Source organism: Podarcis pityusensis (genome assembly GCF_964106645.2).
Source record: "Podarcis pityusensis genome assembly, chromosome: 6".
NCBI lineage: Eukaryota > Metazoa > Chordata > Lepidosauria > Squamata > Lacertidae > Podarcis > Podarcis pityusensis.
The window spans coordinates 74,014,058-74,038,398 of record NC_138030.1 but is presented as its reverse complement, the minus strand read 5'-3'; the positions used below and the strand labels follow the sequence as shown (position 1 = coordinate 74,038,398).

The 24,341-nt window shown below is 47.5% G+C and overlaps 1 protein-coding gene across 1 annotated transcript in view; it reads right to left on the bottom strand.

Moving 5' to 3' along the window:
• The window catches only part of PLPPR5 (phospholipid phosphatase related 5), an 88,209-nt gene extending 64,098 nt beyond the window's left edge, over window positions 1-24,111 (bottom strand). Inside the window, exon 1 of the mRNA XM_081008799.1 lies at window positions 23,301-24,111. Coding sequence (XP_080864925.1) covers window positions 23,301-23,570 — 270 coding nt within the window. The 5' untranslated portion in view covers window positions 23,571-24,111. The remainder of the gene's footprint in view (window positions 1-23,300) is intronic.
• Window positions 24,112-24,341: the final 230 nt, after the last annotated feature.

Here is a 24,341-nt window from a genome sequence, read left to right as displayed (position 1 = left end):
GCCACAAATGCTCCACTCTATTGGAAATTTAAAAAAAATAGGGAGTGTGGATGAATCTTAGTGAAACATCAACTATTAAAACATGATATCTGCATATATATATATATATATATATATATATAATATGAAAGGATCAGATGTTTGGTTTATTGTTGATATTTCAGTAAAGCCTCTTGAACATCTCACATGGGCCATACAGTCAGCAGTCAGTAAGTAGCTGTCATGGACTGGCTGGATTCAGAGGAAGCATCAACTGGGGAACCCCCAAGGGAGGAAGGCTCAGAGCCCAGAGATTGGTGGAGGAATGACGATGAGTGTTCAGAGGGAGAAGAGGGAGCAGACTGGGAGGAGGAGGTAGAGGAAGCTGAAGAGGCAACAGGGTTTAGCGAGCAGAAGGAGGCAGTGGCAGAGAGCAGTTCAGAATCAGTGGCAGAAGCAGAGGCTGGAGAGGAGTGGGACCAAGAGGCAGAGATGAAGCAGGTTGCTGAAGAAGCCAGGGAGTCTCCCCTTCCTGTTGCGACCAGCTCCCCTTCCCCCTGGTCTCCCAGAACATGGAGAGGAATGGGGGGGGGGGACAAAGAGAGACAAGACAAAGAAGCTGGGGAAGGAACTGGGGGAGGAGCTTCAAGAGAGCAGTGGAAGGCACCGACCTTCAGTCTTCACAACTGCCTCATTGGGGCAATACCTACAGAGAAGAGATGATGTGATCGCTAGGCCTGCACTGTTTGGGCATCTTTGAATAAAGAGTTAACATCACTGACACTGGGTGTTTTATTGCTGACCTCCTCCCGACAGTAGCCTTTGGCAAGCTGTTTGTTTCCCCCCTCAGTGTGGGGGATGATAATGCAGGGTTGCCTTACAATGTTGTTGTAATCTTTACAAATAGATAATGAATGTGGAGCGCTTTGAACACCTAAAAGCGCTATACAAATGTTTGGTCACTTTTTTTGAATAATGAGTGTGGGTAACTAGTGCCAACAGGATTACAGTGGTACCTCAGGTTAAGTACTTAATTCGTTCCAGAGGTCCGTTCTTAACCTGAAACTGTTTTTAACCTGAGGTACCACTTTAGCTAATGGAGCCTCCCACTGCTGCCGCACCGCCGGAGCACAATTTCTGTTCTCATCCTGAAGCAAAATTCTTAACCCGAGATACTATTTCTGGTTTAGTGGAGTCTGTAACCTGAAGCATATGTAACGCGAGATACCACTATATAGCCAAAACAGAGCCACTGAGAAACAAGACTGGAGTATCTGCATGCTTGGGGGAACTACTAAGTGTTCAGGAATACAAAACAAAAAAAAAACTTTTGACAGAATATCCAAGGGAGCAAAAACTCCAAAAAAATAGCCCATTGAGGAAATAGTCATGGAAATAGTTAGTGGTTGACATGGCAAAACTGCTCACCTGACCATCTATCAATGTTTGCCCTACGGCATACTGGGAGGGCAAGAAGGAGGGGCGAGGCAGCAGCAAGATGCAAATGTGATGGAGTCAATCCAGCTCTCCTGCCAATGCAATTGCACCACACCAACTTTGCCTCCTTCTCACCCTTCTGGTATGTCACAGCAACAACCGTGATGGGAGCTCAGGTAAGCAGAGGGGCACCCTACCTTGCCAACCACTGCTGCATGGGAGGTTGGCTGTCAGAAAAGCAAAACAGAGAAGTTTGGGTGTGGAATGGAAGGCTGGAGGAGAGCATGGCTGGCAGGCACCCTGAGCAATTAGGAGGTGAGAACACCATTGCCAGCAACATTTTGTTGTAGGTTCCTCGTACATTATATAATAACCATCTTAGGTGACATCTACTCTGACACTTCTGACTGCTGCCTTTGATCATTTATCTCTTCCCGTGCTTCTTTTTCATCGAACTGTCAACAGACTTGCCTCTAGATGGCCACCCAAACGTCAATGTGAATTATTTCCAAAAATGTCTCTGCAAAGTTTTTGCATAATATGCTTGTAAACCTGCCTTTTGCAACTCATTTTTTTCCTGCCAGTATCATCCTTCCAAATATGCCTTTTGAAAACAGGGAAGAGGGTGTTTCTTCCTTCCATGTGATTTAACAACCATGCTATTTTTAGTGTTTTTCTTTTGAACCAACACATAACAATGTGTAGAGTTAATGCTTAGTATAATAATGCTGACAGGCAAAAGTGCTTTATAGATGAAATATACTCAGAGTCGCAAAGTGATTTCATGCTCTTTATTCAGCTCATAGTGGTGAGGAGGAATGAATAAATGTCCCCTCACAGTATCTGCTTTATATACATTATTTACACAATGGGCTGCACATGATTGGCTAATTCTGGAATTCTACTGTAAGCCAATCAGGTTGTGGATTCACTTCTATCTGGAGCAGGATTGGGTGGTTCCTGCCAACCAATCATACTGCTGCATTGTTCTAGGACCAATCAGACTGCTGCATTCTGAATCCTATTGTTCTAGGACCAATCAGACTGCTGCCTTTTGGATCCTATTGTTCTAGGACCAATCAGACTGCTACAGTTTGGATCCTATTCAACTCAGTACATAACACCCCTCCCCTCTAAGTTCCAGTCCTGCCCGGGAGGTCGCATTCATAGTCCTCAAGGTATGCCGGCGGCCTACGTGTGCGTTGTGGCCTGGGGTGTTCCCTGGTCCGGGCTCCGGGTTCTGGCTCGTGTTCCAAGGATGCTGGCTGTGATGCGGCTGTTTGGTCTGGTGCAACCGGCTCGCTCAGTCGTGGTTCTGGTTCCGGTGTCCTTTCGGGCTCACGGGTCCTCTCTGTATTTACTGATTCTGCCTCTCCTGCTGGCCCCTCCTGCTCTATGGGCCTCACTGCCCCGCTGTTCCCTTGGGACTCCTCTGACCTGTCCTCCTCCTGGTTTTCTCCCGGGAATCGTCGCCGTATCTGGTCGCAGTGGCGGCGCCAGCATTGCCCCCCATCCGTTAGCACCTCGTACGACACGGGGCCAGTGACCCTGGTGATTGTGGCGGGTACCCATGCTGGGCCTGCCCCAAAATTCTTTGCGTACACTGGGTCCTGGGCCTCGAAGGTCCGGGGGTTCCTGCCTTCCCCCACCACTACCTCATCCTGAGCTCTATCGGGGTGAAGGCGGTCCAATCTGATTGCAAGGCGCCGACCCATTAGTAGTTCAGCGGGGCTCCGGCCAGTCGTTGAGCTGGGGGTGCTGTGCTGTGCTAGAAGGAATGTGGCAAGGCGGTACTCCCAGTCCCCTTGCGTCATGCGGCGAAGGGTGTCCTTGGTGGTCCGCACCATGCGTTCTGCTTGGCCATTGGTGGCAGGGTGGAACGGCGCCGAACGGATGTGGCGGATGGCGTTCTGCGCTGTGAAGGTTTGGAATTCTCCTGACGTAAATGCAGTCCCGTTGTCTGAGACGAGAGTGTCAGGGAGCCCGTGGGTTGCAAACAGCCTGCGTAGTACCCGGATGGCTGCGGACGTGGAAGTGGACGGTACCAGTGCGACTTCCAGCCATTTGGTGTAGGAGTCCACCACTATGAAGAATGTTTTCCCCTGAAAGGGGCCAGCGAAATCCACATGCAGGCGTGACCATGGTGCTCGGGCGGACTCCCAGGACTGGACTGGGGCCCTTGGGGGGTCTGGGCGGGATTCTTGGCAGGCCTGGCAGTGTTTGACCCAGGCCTCTATCTCTCCATCGATCCCCGGCCACCACACATAACTCCTGGCAAGGGCCTTCATTCTTACTACCCCTGGATGTGTCTCGTGTAGGGCTGTGAGGACCCTTTTGCAGAGGGGCTGGGGAACAACGACTCTGCTTCCCCATAACAGGCACCCCTTGTGGGCCGACAGTTCATGTTTGCGGGTTGTGTAGCCGGCGAATTCTGGCCCGGGGCTGCTGCTGGGCCATCCCCTCCACACCCAGTCCAGGACCCGGGAGATGACCCTATCTTTCTTGGAATGGTGTGCAACTTCTTGTGCCTGAATGGGGCGGTCGGGAAGCAGCTCCAGGCTCATAACCTCTTGTGCAGGTGCTGGGTCAGGGCCTGTTTCCGGTAGTGGTAGCCTGCTGAGGGCGTCCGCATGGCCCATCGCCTTCCCAGGTCGGTGAATCAGTGCATACTGGTAGCTGGCAAGGAAAATTGACCACCTGAGGACGCGAGGAGACAGCACTTGGGGGGTCTGCTTTTCGGGGGCAAACAAGCCAAGCAACGGCTTGTGGTCAGTCACCACGGTGAAGGGCCGCCCGTACAAGAAATCATGGAATTTTTTTACTCCCTTTACGATTGCCAGACCCTCCTTGTCGATTTGCGAGTAGTTCCGCTCGGTTGTGTTGAGTGTCTGGGAAAAGTACGCCACCGGTACCTCTCTTCCATCCGGGAGTTGGTGCCCCAGGACAGCTCCAATGCCATAGGGTGAGGCGTCGCATGCTAGCACCACCGGCAGCCTCTCGTCGAAGTGTGCCAAGACCGAGTTTGAGACAAGCAAGTCCTTGACTGCCTGGAATGCGGCCTCCTGGCGCTGGCCCCACACCCAAGGGGCCCGCTTGTCCAGGAGTCTGTGTAGGGGCTCCGCTACCGCCGCCTTGTGGGGAAGGAAGGAATGGTAAAAGTTCAATAGTCCCAAGAAGGCCTGAAGTTCAGTCTTGCTCTTGGGCGCTGGGGCATCACAAATGGCCCGTACCTTGTCCCCAGTCGGGTGGACCCCTTCTGCGTCCACCATAAATCCCAGAAAGTCCACCTGAGGCACTCCTAGTAGACATTTTTCCCGCTTCACCTTGAGACCCGCCGTCTGGAAACGGTGCAGAACGGTGCGGAGGCGGTCCTCAAACTCCTCTGGTGTGGGGCCGGCAATCAACACATCATCGAAGAAGGGGGTGACGCCAGGAATCCCTTTAAGGAGAGAGTCCATTATATTCTGGAATATGCCTGGTGCCACGCTGACACCGAATTGCAGCCGCTTTACCCTGAACGCTCCTCTGTGCGTCACAATCGTCTGTGCCTCTGCTGTGGCCTCATCTACTGGCAGCTGTTGATATGCTTGGGCCAAGTCCAGCTTGCCAAAAATTTTCGACCCAGCCAGGGTGGCAAGGACATGGCTGACCACTGGCACTGGGTATGCGTGGGCCGTGAGGGCCTTGTTTATGGTACATTTGTAGTCTGCGCAGATGCGGACCGAACCATTAGGCTTGACGGGTGTGACGATTGGGGTTTCCCAGGGAGCATTAGGCACCGGCTCCAGCACTCCTTGCTCTACGAGTCGGTCCAATTCCTCGTCTATACGGGGTTTCAAGGCGAACGGGACCCGGCGGGCCTTGAGCCTGACCGGTCGTACTGCGGGGTCAAGCTGTAGCGCAATGGGGGGGCCCGTATACTGTCCCAATTTCCCATCGAAAACCCCTGGAAATTCCTTGCATATGGTGTCCACGTCCACTTGTAAGCTAGTGTGGTTCACCCCGGTGACAGCTAGCCCCAGTGGTCCAAACCATGCCAATCCCAGTAAGCTAATGTAGGGGCCCTTGACCACAAGCAAGTCCAGTTGCCGCGTCCGCCCTCGGTATTGCACCCTGAAGGTCCCCACCCCCATTGTGGGGACCTTACGTTTCTGGAAGTCCCGGAGGGTGAATGGGGCCGGCCTGAGTTTGGGACCCCCAGTGGGACACAGTTTCCTTAAGGTCCTTGCCGAGATTATGGATAGAGTTGAACCCGTGTCAAGCTCCATGCGGCATGGGGCCCCCTCTATCTGTACCTCTACATAAATTTTCTCTACGTTGGGGTGGGGCAACTGGTATACCTGGAAGTCCGTGAGCTCCGTCGAGTTGCCTTGGTGCGTTGGGCCCCGGGACCTGGGGCTCTTGGATTGGTCATCTGATGCCTGGTGTCGGGTGGGCCGAGCCCGACACACCCGGGCGATGTGTCCCGATTTTCTGCACTGCCTGCACTCTGCGTTGCGGAAACGGCAGGTCCTCCTCTCGTGACTCTCCCCGCAGCTTGCACAGTTCCCTCCTTCTCGTCGAGGCAGCTGTGGTCTGTGCGCTGCTTGAGTGCGCTGCTGTACTCGGTGCACCTCCTCCCTGTCGGATCCTGAGTCGTCGGTGAGGTCTTCATGGTGGACCCTCGGTTGGGATGGCAGGCTCGGCCGTGCCTCTTGGGTCGACCTCTCGGCAGCTTCTGTTGCCAGGGCCTCCTCCAGAGCGACCTGGAACGTTAGGTCCTTCTTAGCGTAGAGGCGTCGTTGCAGCTTCTCATCCTTCAGGCCACCGACGAGGCGGTCACGAAGCATGTTCTCCAGCTCTGAGAAGTTGCAGAACCGGGCGGCTTGGCGGAGAGAGGTCACAAACCCAGTTATGGTTTCCCCAGGGGCTTGCCGCTTTGCGTAGAAGGCATTTCGACGAGCCACCACTGAGGGTTGCGGCGAAAAGTGCCCCTTCAGCTGTTCCATTATTGTTTTGTATGGAACAGTAGCGACGTCTTCAGGCGCAAGGAGAGCCCGGGCGATTTCAAACGTCTCCTCTCCGCAGACGCTGAAGAATATCGCCCTCTTCTTGGCGTCTTCTTCGTCGGTGACCCCTTTGGCTTCTAGGAGGAAGGTGAAACGGGAGGCGTACGCTTCCCAGTCTCCAGATGCTGGGTTGAATGGCGAGAAGCTGCTGTTGGCTGCCATTCTGAGTTCCTTGTGCCCCGGAGCTGAAGCCTGGATACACGGTGCGAGGCAGCGGTGCGGCAGTTGGCGGTGCTGCGGTGCTGTGTGTGGCAGTCAGCTCAGCGGGATCCCATCCTCGTCGCCAGTGAAATATACTCAGAGTCGCAAAGTGATTTCATGCTCTTTATTCAGCTCATAGTGGTGAGGAGGAATGAATAAATGTCCCCTCACAGTATCTGCTTTATATACATTATTTACACAATGGGCTGCACATGATTGGCTAATTCTGGAATTCTACTGTAAGCCAATCAGGTTGTGGATTCACTTCTATCTGGAGCAGGATTGGGTGGTTCCTGCCAACCAATCATACTGCTGCATTGTTCTAGGACCAATCAGACTGCTGCATTCTGAATCCTATTGTTCTAGGACCAATCAGACTGCTGCCTTTTGGATCCTATTGTTCTAGGACCAATCAGACTGCTACAGTTTGGATCCTATTCAACTCAGTACATAACACCAGACAATGTTCGACAAAGACAACAAAGGGCTTTATTTTAAAATAAGTTCTTGTAGGTGTCATGCTACACACAAAACAGCACTATGCTTCCATTGCCGTAGTAGTTCAATTTTTGATTTTTTCTTTCTTTCTTTTCTCCATGAAGGAAGCTGATGGAACTATTAGGGTGGCAGAAAATTCCTGGCTTCCTGGAAATGCATTGTGTGACATTTCCTTCAAGGCACCTTCTGCCTTTTTGAAGATACAAACAGGTTCTCCTTGGTCAATTGTTAGTTGATTTTTAATACAGCTTTGGCATCCATACAGATGTGGCAGATTACTTATTTGCTGCTTTTGAAATTTCAGTGCACTTAGTATAGGGTTGCCATATTTTAGTTTTGACCAAAGTTGTTAAGCTTCTTCTGCAAACGACACTGCCGACATGGCATACATACAGATTTTCCAAGACATTAAAGCAATTTCCGCCCGGACACTATTTCCGATGGCTGATTACCGGTTAGGTCCAAGAAATTCCAGACGTATGGCAACCCTAAATTAGTATTAACATCCCAGGCCTCATGTTACCAATCTGTTTGTTTTTTTAAAAAGCAAACAAACAGTTAAACCATTTTGGGGTGGCATAGTGGTGCTGTAGGAGCAACTGTCCAGAAAGCCACTTCTGCCCTACAGAGGAGGTAGGGTTGCGGGCTTCACGGCCCCATCATGCATGCGGCGGCTGGAGCCCAGCCCCCACACGATTGGGGGGATTCCCTGCCACGTCACCCCCTGGCCAGCCAATCGGCTGGCTCTGGGGGCATGACCTGCCCTATTTAAGGCAGAACACAGCTGGGGATCTCCCTGTTTGCCACCTGCCAGCTGTTCCGGTTTTCCCTACCCTCCCGCCCTATAAGGTTTTTGTTCCTTCATCTTGCCATGAACCTTGTTGGTCACCGTTGAGGGGCCTGGTAGGAATTTTTCCACTTGGCAAATTGGCAGCAGCCACTTGGTTTTCGCCTACCTTGTAGCAAATTGTCACAACTTTCTTGGTATTGGCGATTAGGCATTGGTATTGTTCTGTAAATGGAAGAGGGTAGGTAGCGCCATCACCTGCCCCGCATATCGAAGGATAGTCCGATAAAGGATTCCAAGGGGTGTGGCTCTGTCCGAAGCCTGGGGGAGGTGAGGGCCTAATGCAAACCCCTAATCGGTGACCCCGGGGGAGTTCTTAGTTGATGTGCATCAGCAGGACTCCCCCTACTGGTGGTTAACCCTTCCTGGACTTCAAGCGGACGGGCTAAAGTCATATATAGTCGGTTAGGACCAATGCCTAAGCCAATACCGCTCATCACCTGTAACCAATAAAGTTGTGGCCTTATTTGGCCCATTAACCTTAATAATTGTGTCATGTGTCATTATTTCCATGGGGGAGGGGGGTGGGAACTCGCCACGCAATTGCCGTATCCCTATTCCACTAGTAGGAACATCTCCTGAGCAGAGTTTGACTCAGAGGAACTTAGGACCCAAGCCAGCATTCTGAAGATGGCATTAAGAGAGTTATCATTGCCTTATTCAGCATTAGTATTGACATTGTTTGGTGGAATTAAACGCACAGGAGGAAGGCTGAAGATTTCAGCCTGTCTTCCTAGCGTAGGCAAAACCTAGGAAGAAAAGATCCCTATAAAGTGCATGTCGCTGTGAACGGAATGGAACATCTATCAGCTCCCCTTAAACAGGCAAAATTGCCATTAAAATCCGCAAAGCTATATGCCAAGTGGAACAGATGGAAGCTCGTTACATTCTTTTTCCCTTGGCATTTGCTTACCCATCATTCTACTTCATAAAAATAATACACATGTGGTACTCCATTTCCAAGGAACATATCCCTTTATGTTTCCCCTCTTAAAAAGATATTTGACTGGGAAGAGCAAATGGCCCAATGAAAAACTCAACCACTGAACAGCCAGAGATTAAAATGAAGACAAGTTCTGGATTTCCAGTGAAAGGTTTTTGCCTTAGACTTTGTTGCAGATTATCCTATATTCTTCTTAATACAATGGTCATAGAACTGTAAAGTTGGAAGAGACCCTAGACCAAAAACCTCCTACAGCGCAGGAATCTCAACTAAAGCATCCATGACAAATTGTACAAACTGTACAAAGGGTACCAACTGGAAACTGCCCCAACCCTGACAAGCTGAGAAACCTATCCTCTTCAGAGCTAAGTACTACAAATCTCTGTTGCACAAGACTATACAGGATAGGAGTGCTATTTCTGCATTCCTGCATTCAGTGTTTCATTTAGAGAAGATGAGCGATCGCTTTTCTTAAAGAAATGTACAGAATTTTATTTCCGAGTTTCCCAGGGACAATAGATTAGAGTGAATCACATCCTATTTAGTGCCATCATGACTCCAGCGAGCCTCAGAGATGTACTATGTAAAGGGGGAGAAAAGTTAAAAGAACTGTTAGTAATCTCATTTTTTCAGAACGCCAAGGCTGGCAGTGCCTCCTGAAACCAGCAGGGGGGAGAGGACAGATTGTTCCTTTGGACTCCAGACAAAAACCCTATTACTCAATGGTTTAGAATGGAAGGAATGCTGAATCGCAAACCCCCAATAATCACTGCAGATCTGCAGATTCTCTCTGACTGGATATGACTCTCATCTATGAGAAACCCTCATTACAGGCACAGTTTTAGGGCCATGTCACCCACAGCCACAGTATGAAGGCTGTATGCGCAACAGAACATTGGTCTTTTCACACCATGCGCAAAACCTTCCATGTCAGCTGGGAATTGCAGAGATAAATGAGTGGGTCAGGAGGCCCTTCAGAGACAAACAGGTAGACAAATTGCTTGAGTTACTGAGCTTGTATCTTTTATATGAGGTACCGCAAAAAGAATAGCACATTGGCCTCTTGTGCGGGTGTGAGCACGTATCCAATCTGCTTCTTCAGCCTCGAAACTGCAGAGTATTTAAGACTGTTTTTAACAGGAGCCAAATCAGAAAGCACACACGGACACACGCACACACAAAATGATGCTCATACATGGTGTTGTTTTTTTCAAAAATAAGAATATTACTAAAAGCCTAGCAAAAGGCAAAAGGATTTGTCTGTAATATTCAGAATCAGGCAGCACTTCTATTTACAGTAAGCCTTAAAGTGCTATGGCACCTCAGAGAGTAGCTGGTTTATTGTGGCATAAACTTTCATATGCTGTTGTCTGAAAAAATTCATGCTACGATAAATCATTTAAGCTCGGAGCCAAAGGGCCATGAGTGGCAGAAAACATACCATCCATGCGGCCTCACAAGCCTGTACACAAAGTCATATGCACAACTGACTGTGCGAGGGGCTCCGGCATCAGAAGGAAATCCTCAAGATGCAACTTGATCTCCACCACAAAGTGTTCTGGCATAAGAAACATAGCCAGCCAGTTCAGCAGTAGCTTGTTCTTGCACCTCAAAAGTGGATCTCAACCTTCTAGCCACAGAGCTGCTTGACATGTTCTGAAGTAGTGGGGGGAGAGGAATCATTAATGATTGGTGCTTCCTCTCCTGTTTCTTCTAGCTGAAGAGACAGGATGTGGGGGCAGAGAATGAATGTTCCCCAGAGGGCATTTTCATCTCCCTACAGGGCAAAACTTGGAAGGCTGGGGGGATGAAGTATGGTTCACCAGTCCTGTTGGACCTCTCTGTCACTTTTCCATGAACCAAAAATGACCCCTAGACTCAGCTAACAGTCTCCTATGGCCACACAGGAGAGAGGATCAGTCGTGGTGGGTAAGCAAATTTTCAGAGAAACTCACTCCCTATTATTTATCTGCCTATTGAGGAAACCCTGAGAAACCTCTAAGGAATGCAGGATTCCCTGGGACACAGTTTGAAACCGCTGCTGTCTACAGTGTTACTGCATAAATCAGTCATCATGAGAGAGAGAGAGAAAACTATCACTGCTTGAATACATTTTCTGCAAAGGCAAACAAGGTCAACAGCAGATCAGAAAATCAAGTTTGGAGACATGTCTCCCTTTGGCTATGCATGTCCTTTCCCTCCTCCCAACACCTACCTGACATGTGCTAGGGAACCACAGCCAATCTGGGGGTTTTGGCAGAGGCCTTAGAATAGTAGCTACGGTAATTGCTGCATACTGGCTGAAGAAGTTCTATGTACTCTGAAACTGAGACAAGCTTTAATTATTTGTTTTGGCACCATCAGTTATGAATTGTTTTCCTACATTATTTTCTACTAGTTCAAGGTTTGAAAAGAAGGGCCTGCTGGATCAGGCCAAGGGCTCATCTATTGCAGCATGCTCTTCTGACCGTAGCCACCCAAATGCAAGCAGGACACTAGCAGAATAGCACTTTTCTCTCCGGTGGTTTCCAGCAACTGGTATTCAGAAGCATATTTCAGAGAAGTGTCCCTTCTTTCATCATCCTTCTTTAGCACAAGTTTAGCAGGACTCTGGAAAACAAGATCAGCTCTTGCATATCCAGATGCAAACACACTTCCGTTTGTTTGTTTGTTTGTTTGTTTGTTTGTTTGTTTAGCAGTCTCTTACCCAGCACTGCTCCTTTACACCTTCAACATTAGGGGTACAAAGGAGAAGAGGGGAGGATGGTCAAAGGTTTGGTGAGCATCCCCACTCATCTCCTTTGCAAAAGTACTATTTGAAGCATCTGCACCCCGCACCCCTATCCTTGAAACAGTGTCCCATTGAACTCACTGGGGTTTTAGTTTTGAGTATATTTCACGGCTGTTCATTATTATTTACTACACTACATTTGGAGACATTAAACAAAAGATACGTTGACTAAATCCTACTTCAGCTGGATGTTGGTCACTAAAGTTGTGTGACAAACAGCATCAGCTGAAACATGCAGAGTCAAAAGTTAGCCTGTTCCCAAGCCCAGGGAATTATATGAGCAAAATGTGTGGTTGGGGGGTTAAGAGAAGAGACATGCAACGGCCTGCCTGGTAACCTCAAAACCCTCATCGCTTCCTCAGTCAATCACAGGAATAATCCCAGTGTGAAACAGATGTTAAACCTAATTAACCTGAGAGCCCAAAACCCAATTAACATGTAAATTTCAAGCAAGCACACATGAACTCCATTTCCTTAGAAAAAGTAGATAACTGAGAAGAGTAAGGGGGAAGAGAGTAACAATGTGGGTGGGCTAACCTTCCCACAAGGGGCTGGATATGACACAGCTCTATGCTCAAAAGACCAACACGTTATGTTTATGGCACATCCCTCCCAAGTAAGGGACCTTAATAGCACACATTTCTCCAATGCAAGGATTTTTTGCAAGTCCTCATCTATTGATCCGCCTCTGCTTAATGGACAGCAAAACAGTTTTAGTCTAGCAGAAGAAAGAACTCACACCCTCAGAGTAGTATCTGATCTGCATTGTGATTTGGTCTATCATTGTATACAGTGAGGTTATAGGCTGTATTACGTACAATGCATACTGAGGACGTCAATACTTCCTCTTTCTAGAGCAGGGATGGCCAAAGGCAGGTGCCACCCCGCCCCAGCCTCTCTGTCTCACCCTCTGGACTCTCCCCAGCCCACACACTTCTCCCCAGGCTACATCCCTCACCCACCTCATTTTGTTTTTACCTGGCTAGAGTGTGTCTCCTTGGAGACAGATCAATTAAGGGGCTCATGTGCGCTTTTAAAGTCCTAAGTGACATAGGCCCCAAATATCTGAATGTCCACCTTCTTCACTATAGACAGTTTCATGTGTGAAAATCAGCAGAGGAAGCCCTCTTGTTAGTTCCACTGCCTTCAGAAGGTGACGGAGGTGATGGCATTCTCTGTGTTGGCCCCTAACTTGTGGAATTCCCTCCCCACAGAGGTGTGCCTGGCACCTTCACTAGACAGTTTTTACCACATGTTCAAGATACACCTCTTTACCCTGACCTTAATGGTTGGGATTGCACCAGTGGGTCAGAGACTCCTTAACCTTGGTCTAAGGAAATATTGTATTTGGCTACTGGTCTGTTGAAAGGCAGTGTGAGACACCTGCCACGGGCATAGATTGTGTATTTCTACATAAGGTAAAGGTAAAGGGACCCCTGACCGTTAGGTCTAGTCGTGACCGACTCTGGGGTTGCGGCGCTCATCTTGCTTTATTGGCCGAGGGAGCCTGCGTACAGCTTCCGGGTCATGTGGCCAGCATAACTAAGCCGCTTCTGGCGAACCAGAGCAGCGCACGGAAATGCCGTTTACCTTCCCGCCAGAGCGGTACCTATTTATCTACTTGCACTTTGACGTGCTTTCGAACTGCTAGGTTGGCAGGAGCTGGGACCGAGCAATGGGCGCTCACCCCGTCACAGGGATTCGAACCACCGACCTTCCGATCGGCAAGTCCTAGGCTCTGTGGTTTAACCCACAGCGCCACCCGTGTCCCTCGCATTTCTACATAGCCTGTACTAATAGCTTTATCCTAAGCATTTGCAATGACATATGCACCCACAACATCAGTATGTCACCATCTAAGTTGCCTTAGAAATGGACTACAAAAAGGATCACGCTCGCTCTCCTTATCATCTATGGTGCCCTCATTTGACATAGATAATGATGACTGGCATCCTGATCTTAAACACATTAGTGATGATATTAAGTCCAAATGGAATCTGACATGTCTCGAAAACAGCAGGATTGCAACGCATGAAAATAATGGATGATTGACACACACCTCTACTGTACATCATTCAATAACGCACCCATCAAATCACAGCTGAAGGCATAAACTGCCTCCATTGCAAAGGTTTGGGTGATAAGGGAAAGCATGAAAGCCCAGTCTGTCGTGGATGCTCTGTGATTACTGTTTCACTCATACAATTAATCATTGTTCATACACGGTGCATTTCCTTTACATTACATGAAACAGGCAACACGCTATTGCGTGCTATTGAAACGATGGGACCTACTCTAGAGGTATGAAGATTCTCAGTCACTATCCTTGTAAATAAAGCTTTTCTAGCACAAAATGTGGCAATACATCTTACTGAAATATATTTTTAAAAAAGATTCCATGCAACGTGTTCAGGATCGAGAAAGGCTAGATGTGCAGAATCCTCTCAACGTCAAGCAAAGTGAAATGTATATCAGCATCATATGGCAGCATTCGTTGTTACTCATGTATGGTTGAAAGTGATTAGCCAAGAACCAGTGCATGTACAAAGTTGACTTCCTGAAAACCATGGTTTGCACAAAGGGGGCTAGCCTTGGAAAATCAATCACGCCTCACAGATTCCTCCCTTCCCTGGTTGCTATGATCCATGGTTTAGGGTTCATGCTATCAACACTAACTATGGCTGATATCATTACTGCAATGTAGAGATTAAAAACCAAATCATCACCTACACTGGTGGTGCATGTATAACTCTACATCATAGTTATCGCTGAAAGGAAAAGGAAGGAAGAATTCACTCCGGAAAGAAGGACAGAAAGTGGGAAGGGAAAGAAGCACACAATATACTGTGCTTTGTAAGACACTGTGCATCTTTTCCAGCAGAGACAGGGATGTTGGTTTCTGCTTCCTTCACTGAGCAGCAGCTGCATGTCACAAGACAATGTTTACATTCCACAGTTCAGTTACTGTTGGGTTCCCACAGGAAAGGGAGACTGGATGTGACGTACACTGGTTTCCGGTTTCTTTGTTCTGTCGTTTCTTTGTTGAGGTTGTTGCTCTCTGCTCTCACAGAGGCAAGATGTACATTTGTGTGTTCTCGGTATAGTGAAATAAAATAGCAAAGTGGCCATACCGGCCTCATCCTTTCGTTGCGGACTACAAGATTACACTCTGCTGAGCTCAGGATAAGACAAGCCATATCAGCTCCATATGGGCCAGAGCTGAATAAACTAACATTTTTGGTTATGGGCCCAGATGTCGAATCGGAATGACGGACGACGGAGGCAACGGGACGTTATCTGCTCTGCGCATCAAGATGATTGATGAAAGGAATGTGCTCTTGCTCCGGGAAGCCTGCCAGTTCCTAATTAATGGCTTCAAGGCTGGACTTTGAACTTATTCACTTGTGGATTGTGAATGGTTGTTACAGTTGTGCAAAGACATGAGAATTCCTGTCAAATGTCCAATCCAGGTTTATCAGGACAACAAAGCATGTTTGGCTTTGCTGAATTCTGAAGGTTGTAAGCAAAGCACAAAGCACTTGCAATTGAAACTGCAACATGCTAGGGAATGTGTTCAGAAGGGACTCGTAACGGTGTCCTATATGCCAGGTAATGAAATTCCTGCTGATTAATTGTCCAAGGTTGTTCCAAGGGATCAACACTGTACCTATGTACAAAAGTTGGGTTTGTATTGATATTGTACGAACACGCTGCCCAGTGATGTACACAGAAAGGGGGAGGATGTTGGTTTCTGCTTCCTTCACAAGGAGCAGGCATTATATCTACACGTCACCAGGATGTGCCCCCATCAGTCCTGAAATGCTACCAAGTACTAAAATTGACAGCTCAACAAACTTCAAAGAAGGCATCAAAAGGCTAAATCCAAAATGTGAGCCCCAAATCCAAATCATAATGCTCACGATTCTGAGCTCAATTTTTAACAGATATGCGGTGATCACTTAAAAAGCACTGAATTGTCTGGGCAGCAAATTTATTTCCTTCCTTTCTGTTCAAACGATACAAAACGTGTTCACAGCAGTAGCTAGAAAATCATGTGCCACCAAGGACAGGACAAATGATAACAGTGCCAAGAAAGGTGATTTCTGACTGCTGTGCCTTGGGGAGAAAGTCTCGAGATGTGAGAAGCTGACATATTTCTCAAGTTTTCAGGTCTGTGCTACTGTCCTTGAAACAACCAAGAGCCCCATGGCACATTTGTAAGACTAACAAATTTATTATGGGACAAACTTTTTCTGGTCTCTACAGAACCGTATGCCCTAATAAATTTGTTAAGTCTTTAAAGTGCCTCAAGACATGTTGTTTTTGCTGCCATCAACTGCCCTCTCAAAGTTGTCCTTGAAAAGCCACATTTTAGCTGCAACGAGACATTTAGGAACCACAACAAAACACCCTATCGAATGAATTATGTGGATTTTTTTTAATTGGCAAATAATAATAATAATCCACAGTTATCATCTTTATAAGTAAATCACATTTGATTGGATAGTGTATCTCCTTATTAGTCGATATGCCATATAACCTTTATGTAATGAACTGGGTTCGAAATTAGCCAGGCACATTTTGCATCTGACTATTGGCCACTTGCGACCAAGTGAAGATGTCTGGGTGCCAGGATGGCACCTAACATCTGCACCATCTGGAACTGCATGCCTGGGCATCATTGGATCTTGACTGTTTTCACACACTAATACCACACCCTGTAGAATTCTATCAGTTCTATTTTATTCGCACAGCCAGAATGAATTTCAGAAACCAAAATCCTTTTTCTATGCAGCCTGAGGAGGAGCAATGAACAACGTTACAGTTAATTGTTTTAGTCTATCCTCACTTACACCCTGCCCCCACTGCCCTGCTCACAGTTGTGAAGAATATCCCTGTGTTATGAATGGTCCATGTCACCATTAAGGAAAAGAGGTTGGACTAAGCCAGTATATAGGTGGACTGTCTCTGGATCAAGTGACTTTTCTTCTTTAAATTTTCAAAGCTCTTAACCTTAACTCAAAGTTGCATCTGAACTAGCCAGATGTTTAACTGATAATCACTCACAGTCAGTCCATCATTTCAAAAATAAGACTTTAGAGCTGTCTTGCCCCAAAATGACAACTAGACATTTCATTTTGGTGACTGTAACCTTGGTTTAAGGAGCCATTTGGTCCTAGCTTATAAATCTGAGTTTCTAACACTGGTAATGAGGAGTAGGGAGACCATTTCTGCTCCTACATGGCCCTTGGTCTCTCAAGCAGTGATATTGCCAAAGCTTGAATATGAATCTGGTTTGGTTTATGAACTTGTCCTGCTTATGATTCTCTGTTGCATTACAAGCCAATGTCTATCTAGAATGTTAAACTACATTCTGTAGCTACATGGTCAATGTTCAGCACTCCAGGCACCCAAAATCAACTACTACTGTGCTTGTGCAAAAGGTTTTTTTTAATATTGATCCCTCCTTCTCAATGAAACTCTTGTTGAGCCCTGAGAACGTTGAAGCCCCTTTTGTTTGCTGAGTATCTGAGTCAGCTCTCTCAACTGTTTCTTGCAACTGTTGTAAGTCGTGTTGTGGCACCAGCAGCAGCCAGCCACAATCCAAATAGAAAACCTTCTCTTGTTGAATGTGTTTATTTGGAGAGGGGGAAGGGATTCATTTTCCAAGCACCTCCCTCTCATGGCAAGGAAAAGTGCATGCAGCTTGGGGAATTCAGAACAGCTGCTTAACACAGCACCTTGCATAGCACTTTGCAAAACCCATGGTGGGGGGGAGTCACCTGGCTGTCAAAGGCTGGCTGAAAGCTGGGACTTGTCATGGGCTTGACATAACTGAGCCTTGCCTCCATGGAACCTCACAGCTGTGTGAGTGGTGCTTTTCCTCCTCTGCATACTATGAAGAGTGAGAGAAGGTGGGAAGGAGGCAGCCAGAGGAGCAGCATAGATTTGGAAGGAAGAGATACACAGAGAAACACTGTCTCAGCCTCAGAGATGACAGGGAAATCCTTCCGGGTTGCAACCTGATGTAGAAACCTAGGAAGTAAACTCCTTACCGGAAGAGGCACTGAGGGAAGTGTGAAGGGAACTTGTCTGCTAACCTCAAGGAGAGCTTGACAATGAGAAGAGTCTCAGCTCTCCTATGCTAGGAGCCAGGGACTTACCAAGACACCTCTGAAGGAAAGATGAGTTTGGGGGACTCTGAGAGCACCCCTAAGTTGGCCGCTCTTATCTGGAGCAGAGTTCAGAGCAAGAAGGATGCTGAACTGTTGTCATGGTGATGTAATAGTGATTGACTGTTGGCGGGGCTACCCACATGTCAAACTTGCCCTATGAGGAGATCATGAGGAAGAAGAAGAGTTTGGATTTGATATCCCGAAGGAGTCTCAAAGCGGCTAACATTCTCCTTTCCCTTCCTCCCCCACAACAAACACTCTGTGAGGTGAGTGAGGCTGAGAGACTTCAGAGAAGTGTGACTAGCCCAAGGTCACCCAGCAGCTGCATGTGGAGGAGCGGAGACGCGAACCCGGTTCACCAGATTACGAGTCCACCGCTCTTAACCACTACACCACATCTGGTCTGCTAGCCAGATTCGGTTCCCCACCCCTGGTTTAGAGCTCAGTACCTCTTAATGGTGAGGAGAAGCAGAAAGACACACAGTTTGCATTTGCCAGAACGTACATTTTACTTGCTCCAGGCAAATAGCAGATTACAAGGGTAAATGAAAAGCAACAAAACCATCACAACACTTCGCAAAAATCGTACGCCCAAATGGTTCTGTGGCATCGGGTTTGCTAGCTGTCAAGATATTCTTTTTGCATCTTAGTAAAATAGTGATAAAGCGATAGAAGACAACTTTGTTTGACACTGAAAGCAGAAGGGATAAAGCACAATAGAAAAATAGAAAAAGGAGTCATCAAATGAAAGGCTTTTCTAGTCCAGCATCCCCTTGCTCAGATGGGAAGCCTATGGAAAGTACACAAGCAGGACAGGAGGAACATAGCCCTCTCCTGCTATTGCTCCCCAGAAATTGGTATTCAAAGGCTTCTGATCCTGGAGATAGCATGCAGCCATCATGCCTTGACCTCCATGAATTTATCTAACCCCCTTTCAAATACATCTAAGTTGTTGGCCATTGGCACATCTTTTCATAGCACATCTGGTAGGTTAACTGCGGTCCTCCTGGAAAAGTAATATACGCATCATTTCAACTGTAGGTGAAAGATTAGGCTAACATGTATTTCCCAGCTTTCAAAGGCAAGAGTTCAAAAAAGGCAAGCAGTCCTACTAAAGAACCAGGAAGCATAGTAGGAAAGGTTGTAAGTAGAACTGAATAAAAAAATTCTGTATAACAATTCACATGTTTTTGACAAAGAAAAGCACACACAGTGGAGAATCAAGCGAGACAGTTCTCCTTTACTTTCTTAAATAGATTTCAAGACATAACAGAGAAACTAAAAATATCTCAACATGACTATGACCTCTAGATATTAAATACTTCAATCAGTAAAGAAAAGAGAATACTCAGCTACTTATTCCGCAGTCCAAATTGGCTTCTGGTGGCCTTCGAGGCACAATTTGGGGTACAGATTTTGATCCACACAAAAAATGGTAGAATTGTTTGAAGCTCACATACTTAAGACTCTGCCTCTCTCTTCCATCCTGTCACCATGCCTAAAATTGGCTGAGCGCTCTCTCCTGATTATGCTACCCACGTACAAAAGTACAAGCAAGGAGGAAGCTAACAGCTGTTCTCACCAGTTACTCAACAAATATACAACTCTTTCTTTTGGTTTTCATTTATCTCTGCTCATGTGTCTCTCACACACAAGATTTGGAAGATTGTCTAAACCAGGGGTAGCCCATGTGGGGCCCTCCAGATGTTGATGGATTACAACTCCCAACATTCTTGGCCACTGGCTATGCTGGCTGAGGCTGATGGGAGTTCAGAGGCATCCAGTTCCCCTCCAGTTCCTGTTTCCTGCTTGCAACAAGGCATTTGGAAAGATAAATAAGGAGGAGAAAATGTATCTAACGGCCACTTTTTAAACAGTCTTGCCAGATAGAAGTGTGTAATGAATATTTAACTGGACCGCAAATCTCCTTAAAAATTAATATCTTGTATCTTGGGAAACAAGTCTGGCAGCCAATGTGTATTGGATGCAGTGACAGAGTCATGTGATGTGGCTAATTAAAAAGGTGGTTTATTCCCCCATGTGTCCTCTTTCTTTCATGCCATCTCTTTCGATATGAGATCCCTGTATCGGGAATGGCTGATCTGTGCAGAAAGCTCTAAAGGTACCAAACTCAACTATAGAATCAATGGGACCAATCAATGACAGGGCACAGGCAGTGTTTCTCGACTGTTTTGAACCCAGCATCCCCTTCTAAACTTGTGCCACTCCAACTGATCAGCAATCGCCTCTTCCACAGGTGAATATGCAGAGATGCAGTCATGTAGGTACCGCTGACTCTGCTTGAGAAATTCTGTGGACTGGGGTAATAATCCAGAATCGCACAGCCACACAAAAGCAGCTGTGAACTTCCTTCTTTCGAAATCACGTTGGGATGATACAGACACGGCCACAAATCCAGTGTGGATCACTGAGGATCCACGACAGAGTGTTTTAGATGTATGGAGGTCTTGACTGGTGATTTATCACGATCCTCTCCATTTTTGGAATTTCATACACCTAGGTGCCCCTGCCCACCTAATGAAGCCAAGCTAACAAAATAACATCCATGCTACATACCGCTGGGTCTGTACTGTACTCACATGGATACAAAAATAACTATCTGGAGAGAAGAATAGGGTCCCTAATTGCTCCAATACATTTAATGCAAAGGCACTGTACATTAACAGAATCAGAGTATTGTAGAGTTGTAAGGGACCACAAGGGTCATCTAGTCCAACCCCTTGCAATGCAAGAATCTTTTGCCCTCATGGACTTGCTAAAGGGTTCCTATAAGGGGCCAAATGTATTAAGAAAATGACACCTTCAGTATGCAATGCCTTTGAGGTTTTTTGCTGACACCGGCAACAGTGGTGTCCATCACATACCTGCTGTTAATTACATTTCAGGTATCTGATGGAAGTAGATTTCAGCTTACCTTACATTTTAAAAAATAGCCCAGCACTCTATGGGAATTATGGGCTAATATTCTCTCTCTTTTTTTCCCTGCCCTGCCATCTCCCTGCACCCCATGTAAGGAACTGACTTGCATCACAATCCAAAGCATGCTTACTCAAGTAAGTCCCATAGAGTTCAGTGTTGCTTGCTCCCAAGTAAATGGGCACAGGATTGCAACCTTAAGTCTCAGTGTCAGCAGGTGACATTTCTACAGTCAAATGCTTTCCCTTCTTTGACCCCTCCTATAATGCAAGCAAACTTTAATACAGTATGTCACTCTCTGCTAAGAAGCAAAGACCCTTAGCTGCTAAAATCAACACAAAACTACAGTATAGTACAACCCCGCTTAATGTTCAGCTGTTATCATTTACTGTGTAGATGCATGGAATGTTTCTTGGAGGTGGGAGGTATATGGGGATTGTTTGTTATATGTATGTATATATATGTATGTGTATATGTGTGTGTGTGTATATATATATATATATATATATATATATAACTGAAAAGCAAAGAAGCTTTTAAAAAGAGGACAGGCAGTTGCATAGTTTAAAACTTTAAGTTTTTGTGTGTGGTTTCTTGGAAGGGCACTCAAAAAGTTTTCCCCTTTCCAGTTCTTCCTAGCCTGAGAAAAGCACAATATCATTCTATCCAACACTCTGCCTTAACATTTGCAAGGTGGGAGGCAACCTGTGCTAGCCCTGGCTTCAATTATTTCTTGATTAGGGCATAAGTTGGCTCTCAGGTTTAAAATCACTATGAAGACTCGCAGGGTTGCAAGTGTGATTGATTTATAATTAAAGAGACTCCTAAGCAAAGCCCTGCTGTGATGGAAAGGAAATTCTCTCTGAGTTTTATTTTTCCATTCAGAATTTCCGAGGAGACCATTGCTTTATTAAACTGCAAATTCCAAAATATTACCATTCATCTTTATGGCCTTAATATTTACTGCTACCAAGGGGGAAATCAGCAGATTCGAGAACAAGACTAATTCTATGCAGTATCTCTCTCTCTCTCTCTCTCTCTCTCTCTCTCTCTCTGTGTGTGTGTGTGTGTGTACATGCACGCATGTGTGCGTTCATGTCTATATATAATCCAGCCCTAACAGCCACACACTCCCCTTTCTGTTCATCTGCTCAATATGGTCAAGGATTATTAAATGATGCTAATGCTTTTGTCAGCTGACATTACAACTTGTACACTGAGCCGTTTAAAGGCAGATGTTTTGTTGCTTTGCTGCTGATATTCTTCCCCACCCCCCAGTTGAGAACCCAGCTGAACTGCATTACAACACAGCCACATATCTGTGTGTGTGTGTGTGTGTGTGTAATTACTTCTATTTTAAAAAAAGATATGTACAGAAAACCACATATAAGTAGCAGGATTTTAGGATTTCACTTGCACATCATGCCACGTGCCACACCGTGTATCTCTTAAATGTACTAGGCAGAAATCAGAAGAAGCACCTGCTCCATTTTAAATAGCGATCTACTGTCAGAAATAACCAAGCTTGTCTTTTTTTTGTTTTCCCGTTGGCTGAAATATTAACATGTGGCTATTATCAGCAACTGGTCTCCTCCAGAATGCTACCCACTGGATCTGTGACTAACACATGCTTTGAATGGAGCCAAACAAAAATCATGTCAGGGTTGGGTTTGGTTTTTAAAGAAGGATGGGGGCAGGGGAGGCACTATTCCTTCTCCGAAACAGATTAGCACTGAATCTAGCTTTTCTGAAAACTCGAAGGCCCTCTCTCAACTAGCTGTCCTTAGAAAATGGCTGAGAAGAGTGGAGAGCCCCCTCCCCAAATGAGAGAGTCCAACTGGTGGCCCAATTGCTGAACCCATCTCAAAGTCACCAGGGAACATATTTGGACTCAAGCAAAAAAAAGGGGGGTTGCGCTATCTGATCCCAATAAAGGAACAGAAGTGCAAGAATGTTGGATAATATTCCAGCACTCAAAATACTAACAACAAGGCATAGCATGAAGGAGGATGTCTTACCCCCAAACAACTGACCCACTGACAGTGGATTCCACCCCCCTCAATTTATTGCTCCCTCCTTGTGCCCTCCGATAGGTGCCAACTCCTAGGGGCTGAGGTCCCTTTGCCTTCCCGCCCCCCAATAAAATATTTGAGGGCCTCCCCAAAGTTGATAGGCATTGGCATTCCAATGGTGTGGGTGTGCCCCATCATGTGATCAATTATGTGGGATGGGGCTTACCTGCCTCTCCCCCCCCCATATTTTATTCAAGTTGGCACCCCTGTGCCCTCCTGACACCTTGTCAACAAGTTGAGCAACTTAAAAGGCGAAAAGCATATACTGTATATATTTCCCGGGGGTGGGGGTGTGCCAGAAAAAGGGGGACAGACCCAGAGGGTGGGAGAGGCAGAGGGGAGGGACCTCGCTTGCCGACAGCGACGCTTACCACCAGCACGGGCACCCCCGCCGCCAGCGAGTAGAGGAGCACGGGGGGCACCGCGCTGCTCTCCTCCGGGCCCGGGTAAGGCTTGCGATAGGCGCTCTCGTAGCAGAAGAAGCCCTGCACGTTGACCGAGAAGGTGTCGGTGTACTCGAAGTAATAAGCCAGCATCACAGTCCCTGCCATGATCACCATCTGGAAGTAAAGCATTCTGGTGAGAAGAGCAGCAGCAGCAGCAGGAGGTGGAGGAGGAGCAGGAGGAGAGGGCACTGGCATGTACTCCGGCGGCGGCAGCGGCAGCCCCCCTCCCCGGCTGCGCGCTCCGCCCGCTTCCCGGAGGCATCCACCGGGGGAAGGAGGAGGCGCCTTAGTCCCAGGCAGGAGCAGGACCAAAGGCGTCCGGGCGCACGGCCGAGCGCATGGATGGCAAGGGGCGGAGGCGGCGAGGTCCTGGGCGCAGGATCGCGCACGTGGGGCAAGGCCCCTCCGGGGGAGTGATGGAGACAACCAGCACGGGCTTCCCCCGCAGCAGGCGGAGCCCCGGGCGCCGCTGGAGGGGCTGGGGAGGGGGGTCCTAAGCGCGCTCCGTCCGCGGCAGCTCTCCGAGGCGTTCCGATCGAGGCAGGAGAGCGCAGCAACTGCGCGCCGGGGAAACGGGTCGCGGCGCGCGCGCGCACAGCGCTCCGCTGCGACCACTGAGGGGGATTTGGTGTGGGGGGGGCGTCGCCGGTCCTTTAATCCCGCAGCGTCCCGTATAGATCAGAGTGGGTAGTGGACTCAGGCCCCCGCAGGCGCACGGAAGTCTCCTCTTGCAGATTTGCCTGAGTGCAAAAAAAAAAAAAAATCAGTAACTCGTTCCAAAAAAACCCCCAGTTAAATAAATCCCTCAGACTGGAGACTTGGATCCAACAAGCCTTGGAGACGATCGGAGGGATCCTTTCCACTCCAGGACCGGATTCCTTGCCCCCGGCGCGCTCAAAGTTCCATCCTTCGCCGCGGGGATGCGGCCCCCCGGCGCCTCTCCGCTGGCTGCCCCCGCGCCTGCGA